General features: G+C 38.0%; 1 protein-coding gene across 2 annotated transcripts in view; it reads left to right on the top strand.

The window, feature by feature from the left end:
- The first annotated feature begins 2,029 nt into the window (after window positions 1-2,029).
- Window positions 2,030-23,964, top strand: part of LOC149541053 (glutamate receptor 3.1-like) — a 107,619-nt gene continuing 85,684 nt past the window's right edge. Inside the window, exons 1-2 of one of the 2 annotated variants that reach the window (XM_089802043.1) lie at window positions 2,030-2,135; window positions 2,246-2,601. In XM_089802043.1, coding sequence (XP_089658169.1) covers window positions 2,307-2,601 — 295 coding nt within the window. In that variant the 5' untranslated portion in view covers window positions 2,030-2,135; window positions 2,246-2,306. The remainder of the gene's footprint in view (window positions 2,136-2,245; window positions 2,602-23,964) is intronic. The other variant, XM_089802042.1, reaches the window with a different exon arrangement.

Below are 23,964 nucleotides of genomic sequence, written 5' to 3' on the forward strand. Positions count from 1 at the left end.
GTGACAGCTAAAAGATGGGATCATTACATGTTGGTGTAAATAAATATTTACTATTTACACTTACTTAAGTTTACTTAGGTTAATGCATATTTTTATTATTTAATTATTAGCCACTTAGGAGTATGTGTACTCTTGTGAGTTGTCATGTTGACAACACAGGAGTTCGCACCTTTTTTATGCACACGGTGTCTACAACACAGGAGTTAGTACACTAATTAAGCACATGGTGTCTACAACATCTCCACTTGAGATACACCTTGTCATTCTTATCCTCTCACCTAAAATGATGGATAAGACATGTGCTTAGTTGTTATGCTTATATTATCTCCTGGCTCTTTCTAAAGACATTCTAGGTGCTTTCTAAGAGGCCTTTATATACAAGCACTTCCAGTGTGTTTGTACATACAATATAGAGCAATGTATGAGGAGATACTCTGATATATTGATCATATCCTTTTTGGTCTACAGTTGTGCTTGTGTTCGAGCTCTACGATCTTTGGTGAATCTTGCCCTAAGGCAAATTCTTACACATTTTATATGAAGCTTAATCAAGACTATCAACTAAACTACTGCTAACCCTTTACAATCTAACCCTACTACTTAATCAACACCATATCAACTCACATAACCCTAATCTTAACCCTTTTCAATCGAACCCTACTATTAAGGATTTTCAATCTCTAGAAACCCACATCCCAAATTCCTTTAGGGCCCGTTTGGTTGCTGGAATAGTACGAGAATTGGCATTGAAAATTAGAATATGAATTATATTCTGTGTTTGGTTGGCAGAATTAGAATGCAGAATAGGATTACAAATTCTCAAAATAGCCCAAAATGAGCTTTTGTCTAATCCCAAAAATACTTGTAATTGGAATGCCCCTTCCCATTCTCAATCTCACTTAATCATATTTGACAATCTCGTCGGGTCTGTGGTAGGGGTTGATTTTTTTTTGGGGTTTGGTGAGCTCTGCTGTTAACTTTCTCGCTGGAAGGTGCTTTCGCATTTTCTGTATTCTCTTCGTTGTTCTAATATCATGGCTTTCTTCTCAATAATCAGGAGTGTGGGGTTGGTTCGAGAGCACTGTTAAACGATGGCTGACTCAATCCAGCAGTGGCAACCAATATCTCCCCACCTGAACCCCTGGGCCCCTTGAATAATAGTCAAAAGGCTAGTCCTTAATTGGGGATTCCTCTACATATACATGGGATCAATGCATAAAAATGAATGATTCGGCTCATGTTTGATTGGTCACCTTGCACCCATATCTTCTGCTGCTCAAGGATCCACTACCCTAGGGAAACAATGCGAACATGAGAAATTGCCCAATAACGCATCCCAATTAGACTATAACGCGGATTGGTATTACATGCCCACTTCCAACTTGACTTTGATTAGTAAATCATTTGTTCAGCTACTAGTGAAGATTGACTCGAAACTTCCTTGATCCACGAGTGTGAACGAAATTCTACAGCAAGGGTTTGAAATCAAATACCATGCAAACCAAACGGGCCCTTATTGTCACCACGTTCTTGAACGTACCCCACCTTCCACAACCGTAGAAGTAAACCGCAAAGGTGACAAAACCCCAGACCGGAGACAAATACCTCAACAGGAAACCCTTAATTACAATTTCATATCATTAACGTATCTTTTATAGCATCAGATGGCGAACTTTTTTTTCTCTCTCGTCTTTTTCAAAGTTATTCTCTTTGTTTTCGCCGAAAATACCTTTGTTTAACGTACAAGCAAGCGGGGACAGTAGGGCATTATTCCACCAGATAGACAATGAAATAATCTTTTGACAAAAGTGGACTGAAAAATATTTGAAGGCTTATTCTTTCAAAGTACGCTGTTCACATAGATTTTTCAAAATATCTTAACCGATTCTGTTCTTTTTGGTGGTTTCTTAACTGGTACTTACAACTTTAAAGCTCTAGATTTCATTTCAGCAAGGATAAGTGCTATGTCCTGTTCACAAACAGTGTTGAGATATATAACATGGAAAACAATTTGGGAGAGGGTAAAAATGCTTCACCAGTTTCACCCAAATCGATTTACCAAGAGCACACCATTCCAATTCACACCGGTGTTTTGGAAGTCATGGGCAATTTGAAAATTACATTTTCAAGCAATGGTAATAGCTGTTTCAAGTCAAATCAAATATTCTCTCATCAGACTTCCTCAAATATGCCTATTTAAAACACGAGTACTCAACACACTAACTAGCTTCTTTTCCATGTTTAGACAGGGGATTTATATTACCCAGGAGAACACAATGCAAGGATGGTAACTGTAACAGATTTGAATGCCTCTCACAAAAATGCATACCAATTGGTTAGCACTGCTGGCATTGGGGTTTGTTTCTTTTGTGCTTCTCCCTGATTGGGTATGTCTCTGCCTTGCACAAAATGGAGGTAGACCTGCAACTGTGAATGTGGGTGCCCTTGTGGCCTACCATACCACCATCGGAAGAGTGGCTAAGAAGGCAATTGAGTTGGCAGTAGAAGATGTTAATAATGATAAGGCTGTGCTCAATGGAACCAAACTTGTGCTCAACATGATGGACACCAATTGCAGTGCTTTCATTGGCACTTCAGCAGGTATGCTATGCCCAATTCTTTGGTTTTTCCCACTCGGAGCAATACTATAAGGTTGTTAACAAATTTAGATATCTCTATGAAGCTATATATGGGATTGCCAGTAATTTGATCAAACTGAAAATGACTTTTTGGGGGTTTAATTTGTTCGGCATGACAGAGCATTTTGTTGGGAGTTGAATTTTCTCTATAGGACTTTTGTATGTCTAGTTCACATTTCAAATAGCACTTAAATAGTTTCAAATTTTGAGTATGCTTATGAGATTATGTGTGGGATGATGAGGATTATACGCAGTTGGCATGACTAGTCATTTTATTGGGATTTTGTTTTCACTAAATGCTATTTTTCTTGAGACCTGCACTTGAACTCTCTGATTCCATTAGAAAAATCTTGGGGAGATGAGTTACCAAAAATAGATCAATGGGACTCGGAGAATGAATATAGTCCCTTTCGTCAGAGTATGTAAGTTATATGTTTTTACCATAAAACCTTCAAACCTATAGTTGTGATTCATACTTTCGTCAAACAATTAGAGCGAGGAGACTAAAAATTGCTAGCTGCTAGTTTGAACCATCTGAAAGCTCTTGGAAATCAGCTACAATGCCCACACAAGTGGAAAAATGTTGTAATTTTACTGGAAGCTATGTTATCAGAAACAGATTTTGGTCAGATGAAATTAGTCTATCTATCTATTTCATCTTAACATACGTCATGTATTTTATCTATCTATTAGTGTGATTACCCATAAGTTATCTAATTAATCAAAATGTATATAATGTTTATACCAAAATGATTTTCAGAAAACAATATTGGGAAACCACTGAACCCAAACCCGGTGCTAGCTCCCAATTTGAATAAAAGAACTGAGATAAATGTTCAAAAATCATATGGAAAACAACTTTATGCTATTGGTGTTATGCCCATAAAACTTTACCCCAAAGAATTGCACAAATGGGCTAGAAATTTGTTAAGAATGCATAATCAGTTGTTAACTGTTGTCCTCTATAATTTTCTGGAGCATAAATTTGTTCATGACAGATACTTCTACTTTTTGCGCTAAGCTAACAAGTTATAGACAACCAGGTTCGGCTCACGCACAGTACAGAATAAGTTTAATGAGTTACATTAACATGACAGTCCTTCAACAATTGACAGAAAGATAATGATCATCAATCTAATCTTCCTTTTATGGCTTGGGGGGGACGTTCCCGCTATTCCAACAACTTCAAGAGTTATCGAGACTGGGATTGGACAGGGTTTGAACACATTCGAGGAGGTTCTTGAAGGTCTCGGGGATTTGACATCACTAATTCACTTTATCAAGTATCTGAGGTCAATGATATTCCACGGACTTGACGCCTGAGTGACTCAGCTGTGCAACTTTTTTGTCGTCGCGGTGCTCGTGCCGCACTTAGCCATCAAAAATGGCTGTTGTTCTGGGAGACCATGACCGTGGTCTCGTAATTGTTATTTTAGCTCTAGCGTCGTGATCGAAATCGCTCATGTCCGTGGATGTTTTTCATCTTAAAATCGGGCTTTTAGCCGGCGCTCACACGATGGTCCATGTACTTCGATTACGTACCCATCGTATATTGCTGACCGACGAGATTTTCTGCAGGATTTGATTGGGAAAAAAATCTTTATATCTGTGATGTTCTTCATTGTAATAAGGTGACTTAATTAAATCAATCAGATAATATTAAAATTTAAATAAATAATATCATAAGAATTTATTTATTTAATTAATTTTAATTGTTAAAAAAAAAGGAAAAACAATAAATAAGTGTCGGTCTATGATCTATTATAATTTTGTCACACTTTTACGAGGCCTTTATAAGAGGATGGTTGGGCATTGTGATATTCATTGATATTCATGTATTTGCTATTTAATTGGAATTGGGGATTGGATATAATGTCCCGTTATTAAATAAAAGTTCATAATATATTGTATTTGGGGTTCCAATTGATTTAAGTTTATCTTGGGCACGGACACATTTTTTTGGTCATAGGTGTAGGTGTTGCCCTGTTGACACCTTTTCTGCACTTTCGGGAAAACTTTGGAAGGGTATTTATGACTAGTGTGTAGGATGTATTTCTTAGGCAAATAAGGTTTTATATTTGTAGTGTGAATCCCAATTGGAGTTCTATTATGTCATTTCGGAAGTGAAAGATCTTTCCTCTTTGGCTAGTGTAGTTTCGATGGGATTCATCCCTCACCCTATCTTGCTCCAAGTTTCCTTGGCTTTGAATCTGGCAAATCTGATGCTAGCATTGTTATTGTTTGAATCAATAATTACCTATGACATCATTAATAATTAACATTCACCTTTTGGTGTTCTATGCAGTATTATTGTGTGAATTACACTAGCATCTATCAGTATAGAACCTTGCGACATCATTTCAAAGATTGCGAACTCTAGAGGACAAAACCATAGAGGATGTGTGCAGTATAAGGTATCCTATCGCCTGTAACAAAAGGTTGTTGGGTGTACATCCAAGTCCTTAACACATCTACAAGGAAGAAGCACCATACACCTACATACTCAATCCATTGTACGGACCCTACAAGCAACATAGCATGACACAATTACTAGACACCATACGATGTCTTCCCTCTTACCTGTACGACTTTGAGCAAGCTCTCACCGTACAAACAATCTTGTTGTACGAACAACAAGTGTGTTTTATGCCCTCTGCTTTCAGCCTCATCGTATGCCCCACTCTGATCTTTGATGCCCATGATTAAGAACCAAGCCCCTTAGCCATACGGTTATTAAGCCCTCCAACCATTACAATAGTATTAGAGCTAGTGATTTCGCTAGTTTATGGAAGGTGAATGCAAGTTTATTCCACAAGGAGAAGGGGTATCATTTTCTTGATAGAGTGAGGGAACCACCAGATCGTACCGAGAAAGTTATGGCACTATTGAGAAAGCTCACCAAAAGTCAAGCCCAGTTCAATGACATGCTAATTAGAGGAGAACATCAGTGGCTCATGGAAGAGGCATTGAAAAAATTAGTCGAAGGAAAGACAGACATATAAAATAATGGGAACAGCAATAAATTGGTGATAAGGAAAGTAAATCCTTGTTCACACTCTCGACAATCAATGTCGACATTCTCGCTGAGAGCCGACACACATCAGAGGGAGCATGAACCAACCTTCCAAGAAACGCAAGAGCAAATAATGCAAGACTAGAGGAACACGGTGATTGAATGAGAGATAACCTTCATAAGTTATATGAATCTAAGTATGAGATATTGAGGTGGCAGTTGTTGTGCTTATTCTAATGCTGACCTCAAAAAACAGAGAGGCAAGGTAAACCTATCATGCTTTGATGGATTGGGATGAATATCTGCACGGGCCTTGGAACTTTAGGCCGACACATATTTCCAACTCACCCCAATCCTTGAGGATGAAGCAATTAAATTTCTTGTGTTTCATTTGGGAAGGAGTTGCGCATGAGTGGTGGCATCATGGAATGGTTACTCTCAGCCATGATCAAATAACCTCTTATGCTGAGTTCACTAAGAGGCTCATTGACCACTTAGACAGAAAGGATCCAAAACTTATTTTCAAGGAGTTGGTAAAACTAAAGCAAACAGGATTAGTTGACAGTTATATTGCAGAGTTTCAGAGGCTTTATATACTAGTAAAGGACATCTCGGAGAGGCACCAAATTGTATTATTCATGGATGGACTAATGGAACCTCTAAAATCTGGGGTGTGTTAGAAAACATGGATCAGTTTCTGCAAATGTAATAATATTGCCATTGTTATAGATATGTTTCAAATGCAGATTTGGATCTCATACAAGTATGAGAGAAGGAGACATGTCTCCAAGGTTTAAACATCATTAGTTAGTATAAAATAATATAACTAACCATATATATATATATATATATATATATAAAGGATTATTTATATTATCATCAATAATGAAACTTGTGATCATATCAATCTGATTGTAACTACAAACTTAACAAGGTGAAAGGATTCAATCTTGTCACCTGCATTGAAGCAATTAAGAAGGCACGAGACATGTTGACATCTCTTCTTCCTCCAAGAATTATTCACATCCCAAGCTACCACTCGCTTCAAAGGAGAAAGGCAACAAAGACAAAGAAGTTGTCATTAGTTGAGGCCACCCAACAGGAGCTCAGAAGAAGAAAACTTTGTTTTAACTGAATGGAGCCACAGGGTCCAGGGCACTGATGCCTGAGCAAAGGAAAAATCTATTATATTAAGGTGATGTGTTGAAATGTAGTATCAGTCAGATCTGATCAGGGAAAAATCCATTATATTAAGGTGATGTGTTGAAATGTAGTATCAGTCAGATCTGATCAGGGAACATCAGCATATGCATAAGAGTACACACATACGCACACATATGTACATGCACATATACTGATGCATGAAATCTGAATCAACTAATTGATCTTGACAGTGATATATTGCATTGCCTAGATCAGGCATCTATGTCTGTGATCAGTCTCATCAATGGAGACTCCCAACACTGTGCAAAGATGCGACCATGATAATAGTAATGTTCATCATCGATTGAACCACTACCATGATTATGTAATAGTATAGATGTTGCCTTGTGAGCTGGTCTGCACATGCACAGTGTGCTCAAGAAATGGCTTAGAATAATATATGTTTATGCCCTAAGATTATCGGGCTTAACTAATGAGACTTGTTATGTTATCATAAGTCATGTCCATGTAGGGACATGACCCTATGTGGCTCATGCCATGTAGGGTCATGTCTCTACATTGATATGACCCTTTGTTCTCATATATATATTGATCCGATGATTGAGAGAAAGCATCCAGCACAGTAATGTTACTATCTCAAGCAACTGTGCTCTGCATACTTATATATTAAGCACTCTAATCTGTGATCTTCTGCAGATGGAATACATTCACCATAGACTACAATCTACTACAGATCGATAAGCATTGACAACAGTGATTATCTCCATGCTCCATTATCTTGCAAAGGATGTAGACACCCTGCATTGTTATCATAGAAGATAAATCAGTAACTGTGCTAATCATTCAAGATTTCTAATAAGGTTAATAGTCACAGAAATATCAGAGAATTAGTGATCTGAATATTCTGCCATAAGATCTCACATTCCTTAGCATGGTATCAGAGCCTCAGTGGTAGAGAAATCTAAGAAAGAGAAATGTTGAATCAAAATATCAAATTTATACCTAGGATCAAAGAAGGAGAAATCATGGTGAACAGTGTTAGAGTTGAGGATAGTCTTGGAGGTGCTTCAAACTTTGTCTCATGGAAAATTCGAATTCTAGCAATTCTTAAAGGACTTGAATTGGATTCATTCATAGAAGATAAAAAGAAGCCCAAAAATGAACTAGACAACATGGAAAAGACGTAATGACAAGGCTAAGAAAATAATCATTGATGCTGTTAAAGACCATATTCTTCCATCTATATCAAGATTAACATTGTCTAATGACCATCCAAAATACATATGAGATCAACAATGGAAGCAGATTGCTTACCTTAAAACAGCAACTCATAAATATCAAATGAACAAAGGAAAAACAATTTCATTCTATTTCTTGAGAAATTCTGAATGGAGAGACTAACTCTCCACTATTGGAAATAATGTAGAAGACTAGGAACTATCTCTAATAGCTCTTAGAGGACCACCAATCTCTTGGGAATCTTTTATCCAATGCATTAGTTGACCTTCACTACTTAAATTCAATTAACTCAAGATCGACTGTGTTCGTGTTTTGAAACTTCACGGTTTCAAATTATGCCGATGAGGATGAGATATATCTAGGGGCAGCTACTTCCCATCTTCAACATACCCTTTCAAACACCGGGCCAACTATAGGGCTAGACCCTTCTACTTCAGGCTCTGCAAAACCTAGGCGGGTGTACCTAAGATTCACTTATATGGTACCAGTGCTAAAACATACACTTGAATCTTGACAAAGCAGATAAAAACTCTAAATCTTCTAGCACTAACACAAAGATCTTAGACATGGAATAGCTAATAACATGGTCAAATAAATTGCCAAGCTAAGTGAGGGCATCCTTTTCAGTTTTTCAACATTAAAGGGAAAGATATTTGATTAATGATGTTGATTTCAGAAAAACCCCAAATATGCAACAGTAAGAACAAATTGATCCTATAGCTGATCAATGCCTTATCTATTGGGCAATTCCACAAATGAAATACATACATTTGTGATACCAATAACATATTCCATACATTAAAATATCAGATCTATCCTATCACCTTGCGATTCAGACATCGATGTTCATAAAGACCTCATTCTCATGAAGTATCCTTCTCAAAATAACCAGCTACCCTATCAATCACATCAAGCATTTATTTGGTCCTTTTTTCCAACAACAAAATATATCAAACATGGATGTAAATGGGTCTTAGTTCTTTGTACCTAAACAACATAAGATTGTAGATCACAGAGATAGGAGACGAGAATCAGAATGAAACTAAGGAGATTCCTACTCATTTGTATTCATTTCTTTGAAACTATACATTCAGATGCATGTAAAACAGCTCACAAAACCACTAAATAGATCAGAACTAGCTATATATCTTCACTACTGCTGTTCATAAAAGAGAAAATATGCTGAAGAATATGGTGGAATTACAATTTTGGAACCAACAATGTGGTCTTATAGACAAAACTGGAATCAACAATGAGGTATCACACTAAACATTACCCACCCTTACAATGGATGAGAAAGAGAAGATATAGAAGAATGGAATTCCGGATCTGATCTCGAAGTGACGTGTCCACTTGAATCTCCATTCTTTGCTATTGTAAAACATCTCTCCTCTTTCTACCCTTGAAATCTGATTTAGTTTTTATCATTATTCTGTAACCAACTTGGAAATATCTCTTATGAATGATGAAAACCCTTGTGTCACTCAAATATTTGAAATGCTGATAAAATATGGATTTAATCATCTTGAAGGTGACCAAACCCAACCCTAACTACATTTTTACTGTTTTTTACACACATTCAGCTCATCACCCTGCTAGAAAACGCATTTGAACTTCAATACTTGATTGCGGTTTTAAACTGGGAATCTGGAACAAAACCTCATATAACCTGAACAAATGGATTCCTTTGCGAAAACAAACTCCATAAATGGAAAGTTCGTCTTCTCCCGGTTCCAGTGATATATAATATTGCTGTATTTGCCTTTCAGAAACACCCAAAAACCCATTTTGAAAAATATGCCCCTGCTAGAGTATCCAGTCTGCACTTCATTTAAATTATTATGCAAAAATTTTACATATTTCCTAAGTCAAAACTTTAGGTTATACCTTTTAAAAAAATTAAAAGACTTGCACAGATTTCTTAAAAAAAATCAATTTAAAAATTACTTTTTAATCAATTTGATTTCCTGCCTTACCCATGAATTTTGGGTCAACCCAGTTTGACATCTTTTTTGCCACATGGCAGCACACCATTGGTCGGCATCTGCCACGTCACCATCCACCCGGGCACCACATGGCACCTTTTGACTAGCTGACATGTCATCGCCATGTGTCGGCATTTGATTCATTCTTCGTATTGCCCTGTCACCATTGCGTGATCCGCTAAGTGGACCACCACGTCACCTTCGACCAGGGCTAGGTGCATTACCGCATTACAGTTGCAGCTGTTGACTGTGCAAGTGGTAATGAGCCCTTGCGACACGTGGCACGACGTGCCATGTGTCACCTAGGAATCCGCACCATGTCTAAGCATCCTCACCACTTGTCGATTTGTGATTTGTTCACAAATTTGCCACATGTCAATTTTGAATTTGTTCTCAGGTTCATGTCATTGCTAACATCAACATCTTATCTGGCATGTTTGTTCAAAATTTGTTTATTCCTCCGGCCGGCCACGAGTCCCATAGTTTGCTGTTTGTGGCTTACAAAAGCCTGTGTCTTTCAAGACACTATGACATTGTGCTCTCTTGTATTTAAATGCATGAAAACTGCCCAACACGGGCAATGTGGAATAATGTTCTCTAACTATTTTCTGCTTGCTCCTAGTCTTTTCCTCCTTTTGACATTTGATGTTGTATTGCTTGATGGTTAGTCATTGCCGAATGGTCAACCACACCCCCATGATTGGTATACATTCTCCCCATCTGCACAACTTCACCTCACCTTCTTCATTGGGTTTCATCCGGTTCAGAAGATGGCATGTTGTGGAATCTTGCTGGTTCTTGTCATGTCCACGCTATTGGTAAGACGTTTATTTTTGTAATTTGCATGCAAGATCACTCTAATTCTCTCTTGGTCTTGATTAATGTTTATAATGACGGCTTTGATGGCTTCTACAGATGTCGTCGAAATGTGAGAGGGGTAGTGGAGGAAGTCAGCCATTTGCAGAAAAGGCTTCATTGTTGTGCTTTTGGCGGTGCACATTGCGAAACACACAACTGCCTGATTTTTTACTGCAAAAGGCGTCACCTTTAAATGTTACTTCCGTGGCTCTGTTTTCTTTGTATATGAAAAATGACACCCTTTCCGATAATATCACATCCCTATGCACAACAATAGAGCTTCTTTGCACATAGATAACGTTTCCCTCATGCTGCAGAGGCAACGCCTACACCAAACTATTTGTGGGAGACCAAAAAGAGCACTGAGGTGACTTCACTCAAGCCTATGATTTGCAAAGATGGAAGGAAACGCTTCTTTTAGAAATGAGGAAAGACGCCTCCACTTGTTTTGTCCATGTAGGAAGAGTGGAAAAGCTCAGGCGAGTACCACATGCTTCATAAGCAATTAAGTGTACATCAAGATTTATCCAATCTTCCTTGCACAGTTCACTGGACCAAGAACGTGATAATAGAGATTAGCAGCAGCTAGGTAAGATTCAGAGCTCATGATCTCTTTATCAGATCTCTTTCCACTATATCGAGATAGCAATGATGTTGGTAATGGTGGAGGCTAAGCAAGAAGGCAGTCTATTTGAGGACCCCGTGATATCTTCATTTGCTCAATGGCAGAAGAAAACATAGTAGGGAGAGCTAGAAGGTGAAAGAGAGTATCACATTGAACTTTGTAACTTTCAACAAGAGCTGGCACTAGGATCGATGGAAAATGTGCCAAAGCTTCCTCACATTTAGTTCCCTCCCATGATGATAAAGGTGTTCTATAGATATACATATCTAGTGAAACATATGAGTACAACTATCATACCAAAAACTTCTAAAATACTGCAAGAATGTCTAGGTCGCACAAATGCTCAGAAGCATTCTGAAACATTGCAGCCAATTATAGTCACTCAACTTCATGCTTTGCATTCACCAAATACATTAATACTATTTGCTCCTATATCACGATCTTCAGATGAGGAAGGACTTGGAGATATTTAGTTTTTGAACATCTTCATCATATCCCCTACCATTCCTTCCTCTATCTCTTCAAACTCCAAATTCGGTTCTTAGATGTAGATCCTATTCAAGGTTTTTGTAGACAACATCTACATTTGTTTCCTTACAAAGCCTCTTTGTTGTGTTGGCTTCTGGTTCTTCATGTAGACCCCCCACACATCCGTTGGTTTCGCATAATGTCATGTCCCCTTCTCAATTCTAGTATCTGGCCATAGGATTAATCTATCTCGACATCCAGATAGATTAATGGAATGAATTAATAGGATGTCCACCAGTCACGTTAGAGGGTTATTTCATATATTTCAGTATTTTATTAAAGTTACTTTATGAATATTAAGTCATTTACTTTATAAAAGTGACTTAAGTGACTACAGGACGAAAATGTGTTTAATCCCACATTCCTTGTACGTAGTGTTTGGAATGAAATTCAAGGTTATAAAAAGAGAGTTGCATTGGGATTTACAACATACAAGATTTATGAAAAAGAAAAGGATCTCGGGTTCTAGTTGCCTTGATGTGACTGGTTGAGACTGAGGATGAAACCCCTCAGTTGTGGAAACATCAGGGAGCTGAACATCACCCCATTCCTCCCTCATTTCAGTTTTTTTCATTGGCTTGGGCAGGAAATCGGCAAGGACATGAAGTCACAGTTCAAGAAATGAAGTAAGTGCAGTCTGGTCTGTGCAAGTGAAATAGCTAAATACATTTGATTAAATCGCAGGTGCCTGGGTAATAAATATTAACAACTAGGTATGTCCTATCGGGTTGAGGAAATGGCTAAGGGAATAACTATTGCAACATTTCCTATGTGGTGAGGTCTTATTCGAGGCGATTCATTAATCACGTGAGAAGTTGGGACATGGTTTTAGCGCCTTGAATATGAGACTCTAACTGCTGCATATAATATGGAGACAGGCACTCAAGGCGTGGCTTCCACTTCCCACATTCGGCAGGCTGAGTTCGTGACAAGTTGAGAAGAAGCTATAAGCAGTCGGCCACACTCCATAGTGGAACAAGGTGATATTGCAATTGGGTTGAACAAGTTATATCAGTCAAGTTGGAAGCCGTTTAAAATTCCGTGTGAGAGGGCACATACAGGTATCAGAAGGCAGCTGCAGGGTTCTGCAAGGCATATATATTGTGTCAATCATACAAGCTGCGGCCAGTAGAGTGTGCACACAGGCAGTATCAAATCAGACGTGCATTCTATAACTGCTTTCCGGATCGAATAGAACAAATATGGAGTGATGTGTATTCCAAATAAACTCATGGTATGTGTTGATGCGAGTTTTGTGTCACTACATAACATATTAGTAATTGGATGCTTGATACAAAATATCAAATACACAATTCCTCTCTTGAAAAGTTATCTCTCATGGGACATGAGTATAACTCCAATGTTCCTTACACCGTTGGATACTCGCTCAGTTTTATCAATGTGATTTGCTGGTAATCACGTAGGCGGCCTTACGTTTTCTTGTTTGAGAAAGATTTGGATCTTGGTGAGAAAATGGAGATGGTGGTTCGGTGTGAATGCTAGATGATGTTGATGGCGCGATGATGGCAATGTAGGGTGAATGGCGATGGAAGGTGAGAATGCCGATGTTTTGGTTTACTTCTCTAACTAACCTCTTCTAAGCATGAAATTTGGCTACTCAACTACTCCTACTCCTAAGAATGGAAGGTTAGCAGATGGACGGGGATCGAATCTAATGAAGGCTAACCAGCGGCCCTACCTCCATAGATGCAACGCTTCAAAGGAAAGTAAACTAGATCACCACACAAAGCCTCCCAACCAGCCGCTAGGATGCTAGTGGCCTAGTGTTGACCCCTATCAAACATCTACCAAAGCTACCATGCAACTATCCATTTTATTTTACTCTTACTCTAACAACTTGAAATGAAATTGCTTCAACTTGAAAAGAAAATTTAACTATGTGGAAGTAGAAAACATGCAATAACACCCAATGTTCTTAGTCAACATGCAATGAAAAAGAGAGCACTTTGGTATTATTTTCGCAACAATTTCTCCAACCCCTCCCCCTTTACAAATGAGAGCCAATGGCCTTATATAGAGGTCCAAAATACAATGGACGGTAGAGATCAAAACAAGATCGACGATCCAGATTGGATCCAAAAACCCTAATTAGGGTTGCCACCCCATCGGCCAATGAGAAGATGCCACCTCATCAATGGACCAATGAAAAAAGTGCAAAAGTGGCAACCAATGAGAAGGCACCAAAATGGTGGCCAATCAGAAACAAACACTTGTCCTATTCTAGAAGAAAGAGAAAGTTGCCACTTGGGCTTACATAAGATGATCTTCTAATATAATTCTTCCTTTTTCTTTTGTTCTTTTAGCTAAGGCAATGAACTTAGCTAGCCTTTCGTTAACTTCTTCCATAGGAGGACAAGGTGTGTGCTTCGCTCGGAGTTCTGCTGACTTTGCCACGCTGTTTGCTGCTTGTAGTATCCTTTCGTGATCCTTCTCATATTCCTTTGCAAACCCAATAAAAGCATTGAGTGAGGAAAGGGTGTTCAGATGTTTCCTTTTGACGGCAGCCTTTCCTAACTCATCCAATCTCGATCCAAATCCTGTCTCACTGACATCCTCCTCTCTAATACCCTCAAAATCAAGCGCCACCCCAACGTCGCTCATCATGGTCGAAATGGAAGTGTCGATGCTTGGGCCGTGTTGTGCAATCTCATCATGAATTTCTTCAAGTGTTCTGAATTTGGTAGTCAATGCGACATACCAAGATTCAACTATGCTCAATCCTCTCTCATCAACCAACCGGGCTCTTTCCAAATATGCCTCCGGTAGCCTAATGAACGCCTGCAGCCTAGGAATAACCAAATCCTTGATGGGAGGAAAATTCTTCCATTCCTCTTCAAATAATCTGAATTTGTTTCTAATAGTCACCAATGACTGGAATGTTGAGATGAAGGAGGGCAAGAAATTTCGCCCATCTTGGATTGTATCATAGATCCAACCCCTTACTTCATGTAACTGAGCTGATACCTCTTCTGAATTGCTCCCGCTGTCTTGAGTAAGGGCTGCCTGATGCAGCTGTTGGATTGGCTGGCAATCTCTCCAGTATTTGTTTTCAGCCTCCAACTTTACTATCCTTTCGTTTGCCTTCCTCAATCTTTCTCTGATTGATGCTATGCCTTCCTGAACCTCCTCACATTCCATATCATCTGTATTTCTTCCCAAATTATATTCTACTATTTCGTACTCCCGGGCTGCAATCTCATCTGCTGCCTTATTGACTGTTGGTATAGCAATCTGAACCCTTCGGTGACCATCACTGTCGCTTCTGATTACCCTTGCCACCGTATTTGCCATCTGTTTTTGGTTCTCGCTATCATCCTTTTCTATTAGTCCTTGGATATCATCAACTGCGTGAGCCATTACCACCTCGCCTCTCGGCATAAGCATTTGCCTTAACCATAGTGGTGCAGTGCATCTCCCCAAATCCGGATTCGGTTCGACCAACAAAGCATCACCAACGGCCTTAGACGCCTGACTTATCTCTTCAATATCAATCGGCCCATCTTCTTCTCTACTAGTTTCTGCCATATTTCCTTGCTGGTTCTCCGAGAGAGGGGAGTACTCCGTACTTTCACTGTAGCCACTTGATTCCGAATCAAAGCTCACCTCCACTGCGGCCCCTTTATCACTCGAATTGACCTCTTGGCTTCTAGCCTTAGTTATACTCTCCCTTGACGGCGCTGCCCGCTGTCTCTTGGCTGGAGGTTCCGAACGTTCTTGGCTTTTCTCTACCTCCAAAGCCCTCTTCTTGCTATTTCTAACTGTCTCCGATTGCCGGCCACTTCCTTCGGCCTTCTGTCCGATTGATTCTACTAGACCTTCCTTCGGTTTCATCATCTCATAAGTAAGGAGAACCTTTTGTCTTTGTAGCTTTCTCAACTTGGCATTATACCACGACTCGGTATGCAAATCTACTGTCCTTGTGACTGCCTCCAAGGAAGGATCCTGATGATCGTCCCAATCCACTGGATTCAACTCTGTTACAACTATTGTCTCATAGTCTTCTCTCAACACACTACGATCATCCTCCAATTGATCGGGAATATCAAGGCCTCTCCATCTGATATCTCTCATCATGTTCACCGACAATCTCGAGAAAGCTAGCTTTCTCACGTGAAAATCATCCTTTGCATTGGCCCAAAAGTCCTCTATAGTGGGAACATGCTTAAATTCGCTTCCATGAGATGCCTTGATAAGACCAACAGGGTCGAATCCTTGCCTTGCTCTGTACCATCCTAGATGATACCACTCCAATTCCTTTTCCGCAGCCTCAAAGGTGGCCCGATTTGGGCAACTATCATTGCCAATTATAATTGAGAAGGAAATGCCTGTTTTCCCCTCATTCCTCATTACTCTATCATAGTGCTCAAGCTGCCTAGCCAATTCCATCAAAACTACCTTGTCGGGCGGGTATCTTGGAAGCCTCTTGGGACAAACTGTACTTCCTGCCACTCTAATGTATGTGAATTGCGGGAATTGGATGAACCAACTCCCAAACTTCTTAATCCTTGCTTCTGCTTCCGATGAAAGTCTCTTAGCAGGCGCCCCTTGTAATACCCTTACTATCTTCATGGCGAATGCATCGCAAAACATCTTGTAATCCTTGTTATTGTGCAAATGAAGCTGCGGATAGCATTCATGCACCAAATATTGCCCCGGCCCATTACCAATCTCTCCTAAGGCCCTAAGTCCCGGACTCTCATACAATCTAGCAATTAAGTAAAACAGATAGGATCCCATGTAGAATTGCCTTTGGTTTTGAACTGTTCTAAGTTGCAACTCTAAATTTTCACTTATGATCCTAGCCCAATCAAATTTTCCTTTTCCCTTTTCAATTTCATCAATGAAGAAGTACATCCAGTTTTCGAATTGCATAGCTTGAGCTAGGCCCATGATCCGGCTGAGAAGAACAATGAGATCGCCATATTCCGGCTTGAAATCTGCCACTGTAAGCCTTGTTGATTTGTTAACTCCTTTCCTTCCTTCGTGTATCCAATTCCGCTTTAGATGTGAGAAGTAGGCCTCTTGGTTACCTTGAAATGATTTGGCCGCCTGATCCACCATTACAACTGTCATGCCCTTGCTCTGGGGAATATTAAATGTCTCCTCAATTGCTTGTTCGCCAATGTTGGCCAACACTCTCTTCCCTTCGCCAAAAATGATGGATTTACTGTCTAGATCAAATCTGGATGCACACTCCATAATCAATTCCGGACAAGGCAAAGTAGGAGGAAAAGCTGCTGCATGTACAATTCCGCTCTTGTATATCCTCTTTGCCAAGGGGGATTGTCCTTCCTTTAGTCTGTCCCTCATCCGTATCATGTCCACTGTAGCGATATTAGTATCGGTTATTTTCTTCATTTTCGAGAAGAAGGAAGTTTTGGGCGTCATATCCTCTTTGTCTTTCTTAGCGTTTGCCCGCTTGGGATTCTTACTTGCACTATCATCCTCCATGCTCGTCGCCCTATTACGGGATGGTAGAGTGGTGGACCAAAAGGCAAGAAGAACCAAATAGTGCAATTCTTAGAAAAGAGCGAAAGAATGGATGTCAGCTTAAGCACTCCTTGCAACTCTAGATGATGACTTTCACCTTAACTAATAATCTTACAGCAACTTTTCGGAACCCGGGATATGACATCAAAGAATTACAAATCCCTTTGCAAATTAGAAAACAAAGCCTCTAAGCTTATCCAACACTTGCCTTCTATGCAAAAATCAAACTTTCAAATGTATCTCTTCTCCCAACAAAATTGCCCAAATCTGATATAAAAATTGCAGCCCCTCTAGAAAATCAGAATTTTGTCTTCCACAAACTTCGGCCCCCACAAAATTCGGCTAAGCATGAAAAAAAATCTGCCCTTCCACAAAATTCGCCCAAGCAAAGGAGGAGCAAAATCTGTAAAATCTGCCACCTAGGGCACAAATCGCAGTCCACAAAGTGGAGCAAAAATCCCCAAAAACGCAAAAAATCTGGCCCTTAGACAAATCGCCCAACAATGGCAATGGAGAAATTGCCCAAAAATCGCCAAAAAACTGCCTTCCACCAATTTCGCCCAAGTCTGGAAATCTGCCCTTGCTTCAAATTCGCCCAAGCATGAGGAGCAAATGAATTGATGAAAATGAAATGGGAGGGGACTCCCTTTATAGCAGCTTTCACCTTCCTCCCAGGCTGGCCGACTTGGTCCTATAGAGGAAAAAAAACCAAAATTAAAGCTAAGTTAGTGGCCCACTTTAAATACTTTGCCAAAATTTTAATTTTCTAAAATGAAAACTGCACTTTTAATTTACTAATTAACCACAAATTGCAAAACGAAATTAAATGGTGCCTTGGGGATGCTAAAAATTTCTATTTAATGAGGGTTTGCTAATTAATACATCCTTGAAGTTGAATTTTGGCTAACCAAAAGCCATTTCTTAATATTAATTTACCAATTTCATTAAATACCAAAAGCTTTCAAGGCAAATTTAATCTATTAAAGCCAATTTTTGCAATTTTCCTCTAAATCGATTTTGCTAAAAAATTAAAATTTTATGACAAAAAATAAAATTGCCTCTAGAGTAAAAATCGATTTTGCAATTTAACTTCATCTTACAAAATTAAATTCTATTTCACCAAAAAAAATAAGATTTTCCAAGAACCTAAGTCTAACGAAAAATTTCCTTATTTGAAAATCATTCAAATTTACAATTAAATCCAAATTTTCAAAAGAAATCGTCTAAGTACAAAATTCACAATCTTATCCTGCCAAGTTGAAATCAATTTTGAACTTATTCGGCCTAAGGATAGAACTGATAGCTCTGGAAAATCAAGTTGAAACCGGGTGAAAAATACATCTAACCTTCTCCACTGGCCCTAAAGGCGATTAAAAAGGGGGTCCCCAAGATTTTGGGGCGATGTGTGAAAACCTCACAACAGTATGTTAGCACTTGTTACTATCATTCACAGAATAATCATAAATGATAGCGTATTATGTTCAGAATACTAGAGTGATTGGTGTAGATATACATCATTTAAACTCCTAGTTGCAGCACTTATATACATTAACTTCCATTGGATGGTTTGAATGAAACATCTCGATTATTTGAGTAACTAGTTGATGATCTGCTATACATTGTTTTCTGTTAGTTTTCTGCAGTAGTATAATAGTAACAGGTTTCGTGTGGGTTTTAGTTTCATGACAATTGTTTGATGAAATCAATCTGAGTTCAGAACCAACGTTTAATTATTTTCGAATCCATCTAAGGTTATTACACATAACAATATACATACATCAAGACCTTATAAAATCAGTGTCGTTATAATCATCCCTTTTTAAAACAACCTTAATCCTCATAGATGTCATAAATCTAATGAAATTAGTTGGGCTCCAAAGTGGGTCTGGCTAATTTTTTTTTGTTTTTGAACACCTGACATCTCAAAATGATCCAATGAACAACCGACACTGATTTAAATCAAGATTGACCACTTGAAGCATTATTAAAATTCATTTCTACCTCTTTCTGCAAATTATGACTTTGTGCTAGGAGGTCTTTTGACTGGCCTTATAAAATGACCAAAACATTTGACCAAGTTTTGAAAGCAAACATATTGATTCTCTGTTCCACATACTTTTACCTTGCTGAACCTCATCTCATGACGAATTCTCAGTCAAAAGATATTGATTGTCAAAGTTTCCCTCTTAGAACTACCTACAAGCAAACGTGTTAGAAAATAATAAATTGTGCTCGGATATGGCTTTGAAGACTGGGCAAACTGATACTTGGGGGCACCAAAACCGGGGCATTGGTTCACTGTCATGAGGACAACATAAATTTGGGATTAGGGCTCATGACGAATAACTGGACGCATTTGGCTACCGGTCAAAGTGGGCTACTCAGATGTGTAGAGCTGGGAACACTGGCAAAAAAGTGGATTTCGCAAATGGAATGGACCTGGAAAAATGTGCAGATGGATTCGTCAAGATTTGCAAACTGGCACACTTAAAGAATTTTCAGAGTAGAACGCAATGATACAATCCATTCGATTTCACCTATCACGGATTCAGAGATATGAGATCACGAATAGGGGTACCGATCAATCTGCACTTTTGACACCAGTAAAACTTTGCAAATTGCATATTGAATTGTGTTCAAAAACTAATCAAACGGATTCGTCATAAGCTCAAAATTGAAATATAGCAAGTCTCTAACCTCTAGAATGCAATACAAAAGAAATTTTCTCATTTCGGTTAACCGGGTCAAAGTTATAACAAGTCAAATAGGGCCTCCCAAAATTTTGAACAATTTGCATCAAGCACGACAACAATAAACAACCAACTTTGAGGGATTCAAAACCTAGTCGAAACATATCAAAACAACTCAAAATCTGAAACATAAGTTCTGTAGTATGGACACTAAACACTCCCAAAGCGGTGAGTCATGAAATATTACTGGGTGCGAGATATTCAAATGCAAACAAGGCCTTCTGTTGCTGTTTGACACTGGCAAAAATGCAAATTTGGACATTGCTCAAAACGGGACTTAATGGAATGACTCGGAATGGCAATTTATCTTTATAGAACACATAGCTGTACTGAATGCAAGGTGTTAAAAAATTAAACACCTCTTAGGACTTGAACAGACAGCTGGGTACACATGCATCAAAAAGCGCTTATAGGGCTTATTTTTTGGATGCTACTCAAAATTAGAGCTTCAATTTTGAGTCCAATAGACTGCACTCAAGAAGAGTCTTGACTAATTTCAAGAGGTATCATTCCTAATGAGGAGGAAGAGATTCAAGCATTACATGCAAAATCAAATAATATGAAGGATAAATTTAAGAGGAAGAGAGGAAAGAAAAATACAAATTATAAGAAAAGAGATCTAGCAGAAATTCAATGTTACAAATGTGACAAATTTGGCCACTCTCACATGTATTTTCTAGAAAGGAAGAAAAATCTGTCAACATGGCTGAAGTCAAGGAAATGGAAAACTCAATATTCTTTCTTGCTCTATCGAGTGAACTAAACTCTAATAAAAATACTTGGATAATTGACAGTGGAGCCTCTAGACACATAACCGGATTTAGAGATAAGTTCAAAACCTTTGAAGGATATTCAACCAAAGAAGTGAGTATAGGAGACGACTCCACTTATCTTGTGAAATGAATTGGGACCTGCTTAGTACAAATAAATACTGGAGTCACTCTATAGTTAAAATATGACCTATTTGTTCTTGGAATCAAAACAAATATTATCTCTATATTTGGTTTAGTAGATCAAGGGTATCAAGTTACCTTTCAAGAAAATAAAGTTCTATCTTGGCCCAAAAATTTAAATATTAAGAACACAATTTGTATTGGATTTAGAGATGGAAGTCTATACAACCTTTGTACTTCCTCAAACCTAGCCCCAAACCATGAAGACGTGAAAACAAATGAGATTTGGCATTGAATATTAGGTCATCTAAACTTCTAAGCTCTACCCTTTATAGAGAAAATTGTGAAAGGCTTACCTAATCTAAAACTTGAACATGAGGGAACTTGTAAAGGGTGTGCATTAGGAAACAACTCTAAAACTTCCTTCCCTCACATTGACACAAATCTAAGAGAATTCTTGAGTTCATTTATACTGATCTATGTGGGCCCATGTTAGTCCCTTCATTAGGAGGATACTTGCATTACATCATCTTTGTCGATGAATATTCTAGAAAAGATTGGATATACTTCCTTAAATTAAAAGAGATAAATGAAGTCCTATGTAAATGCAAAGATTTAAAGCCATCAAACGGGGAAGAGGATCAAAATTTTAAGATCTAATAATGGAGGAGAATATATCTCCAAAAACTTTAAAAAGTTATACATATTTGTTGGGATTAAGAGAGAGTTATACTGTACCATATAATCCTCAACAGAATGGAGTAGCAGAAAAAAAGAATAGAACTATTATTGAAGCTGCCAAGGCCATGATGCATGATCAAAACATTCACATAACACTCTGGGCCGAAGCATCCAATACTGCAGTATACATTCAAAACAGATGCCCTCATGCAATTCTAGAGTACATAACACTCGAAGAAGTATTTTTAGGGAACAAACCTGATCTAAGTCACTTAAGGATCTTCGGTGTCCTGTATATATCCACATCGCTAAGGAGAAAATAACTAAACTAGAGCTCTTAGGGAAGAAATGCATATTTGTTGGCTATAGTGATTTGTCCAAAGCCTACAGGGTATATGTACCAGGGTCAAGGACAATCGAAATCAGTAGAGATGCCAAATTTGAAGAAGATATTGCGTGTAAAACTTCTAAAGATATAGAAGAACTCAATGATGATTTCATTCCTAAGGAAAATGAAAATTCTATGATTGAGAGGGAGAATTGTACAAAAGATAATGGACCCACATCATCTAACCCTAACTCACTCAATAAGAAAAGGCCTTTATGGGCAAGAAAAATGTTTGAAGAAAACATAATGGCCCCTGATGAAACCCTTAGAGAAATCAAGAAGACAAGAAGCCATTCATGTTATGTTATATAAATGAGCCCACTAAGTGTGAACCTTCTGATGTTGAAGAAGCTCTGAAATCCCAAGCCTGGAAGGATGCCATGATCGAGGAATATCGATCTATATTGAAAAATGATGTTTGGGATATTGTGCCAAGACCCAAAGATAAATCAATTGTCTCTTCACAATGGTTATTTAAAATCAAACAGGGACCTGATGGCACTATTGAAAAGTAAAAAGCTAGATTTGTGGCCAGAGGATTTTCACAAAAGGAAGGGATTGATTATGATGAAACATTTGCTCTAGTTTCCCATTACACATTTGTCAGGATTATAATTGCAATAGCTACATTTGAAGGTTGGAATATACATTAGGTGAAAGTAAAGACAACATTCCTAAACGAAGTCATTGATGAAGAAGTGTACCTAGAATAACCAGAAGGGCTTGTCATTCATGACAATAAATCACATGTATGTAGACTGAAGAAAGCTCTCTATAGTCTTAAACAAGTCCGTAGGGCATGGTATGAGACAATAGATAGCCACCTCATCAAATGAGGATTTACAAGAAATGAAGTAGATCCTAACATATACTTCAAGGAGTCAAATGGAGATATGATAATACTAGTTCTCTATATTGATGATCTTCTGATAACAAGAGAAGATCACCTTATTGTTAAATGTAAACAATATCTTATATCTGAATTTGAAATGAAAGATTTAGGTCTTCTACATTATTTCTTAGGTTTAAAAGTATGGCAAAAGGGAGACTATATTTTCCTAAATCAAGGAAAGTATATTATTGACATATTGAACAAATTTGGCATGATGGACTGCAAACCACTATCCACACCTATGGAAACACATCTCCATAAACTCAAAATTGAACTAATTGAGTTTGAAGCCACAAATCCTACATACTACAAACAGATAATTGGATCCTTAATGTGTACCTAGTTAACACTCATCTTGACATTTATTATGCTACAAATGTGCTAAGTCAGTGTCATGTCCCCATTTTGGAGGCAATTTGATTTAATTAATTTAATTAATTAGCTTATCCAAAATAATGAATATTTTATGAGGATGACTAATTAATTATTTTAATTAAATAAATAAGTGGTATTAAGTTAATTATTTATAAAGTTATCAAATAAATAAATACTAAAAGGTAACTTTATATTTAATTAATTTAATAAAGTGACTTGAATTATAAAATATTTTATAAAGTCACTTAATAGATAAAATAAAATAATGTTCTAGAAGCTTCTGAAGAAAGTGGAGAAAAAAGAATAAATAGGCACCCCGGGCTTCATTCTAATCATCCAGTTGTTTATTTCTCTCTTGACATCAAATTGTGATTCAGTCACATAGTCTATTGTGGAGCCAAGTGGTTTTAGATAGTCAGTTGA

This window comes from Cupressus sempervirens, chromosome 9, assembly GCF_028749045.1.
Source record: "Cupressus sempervirens isolate cs-2001-9-10 chromosome 9, ASM2874904v1, whole genome shotgun sequence".
NCBI lineage: Eukaryota > Viridiplantae > Streptophyta > Pinopsida > Cupressales > Cupressaceae > Cupressus > Cupressus sempervirens.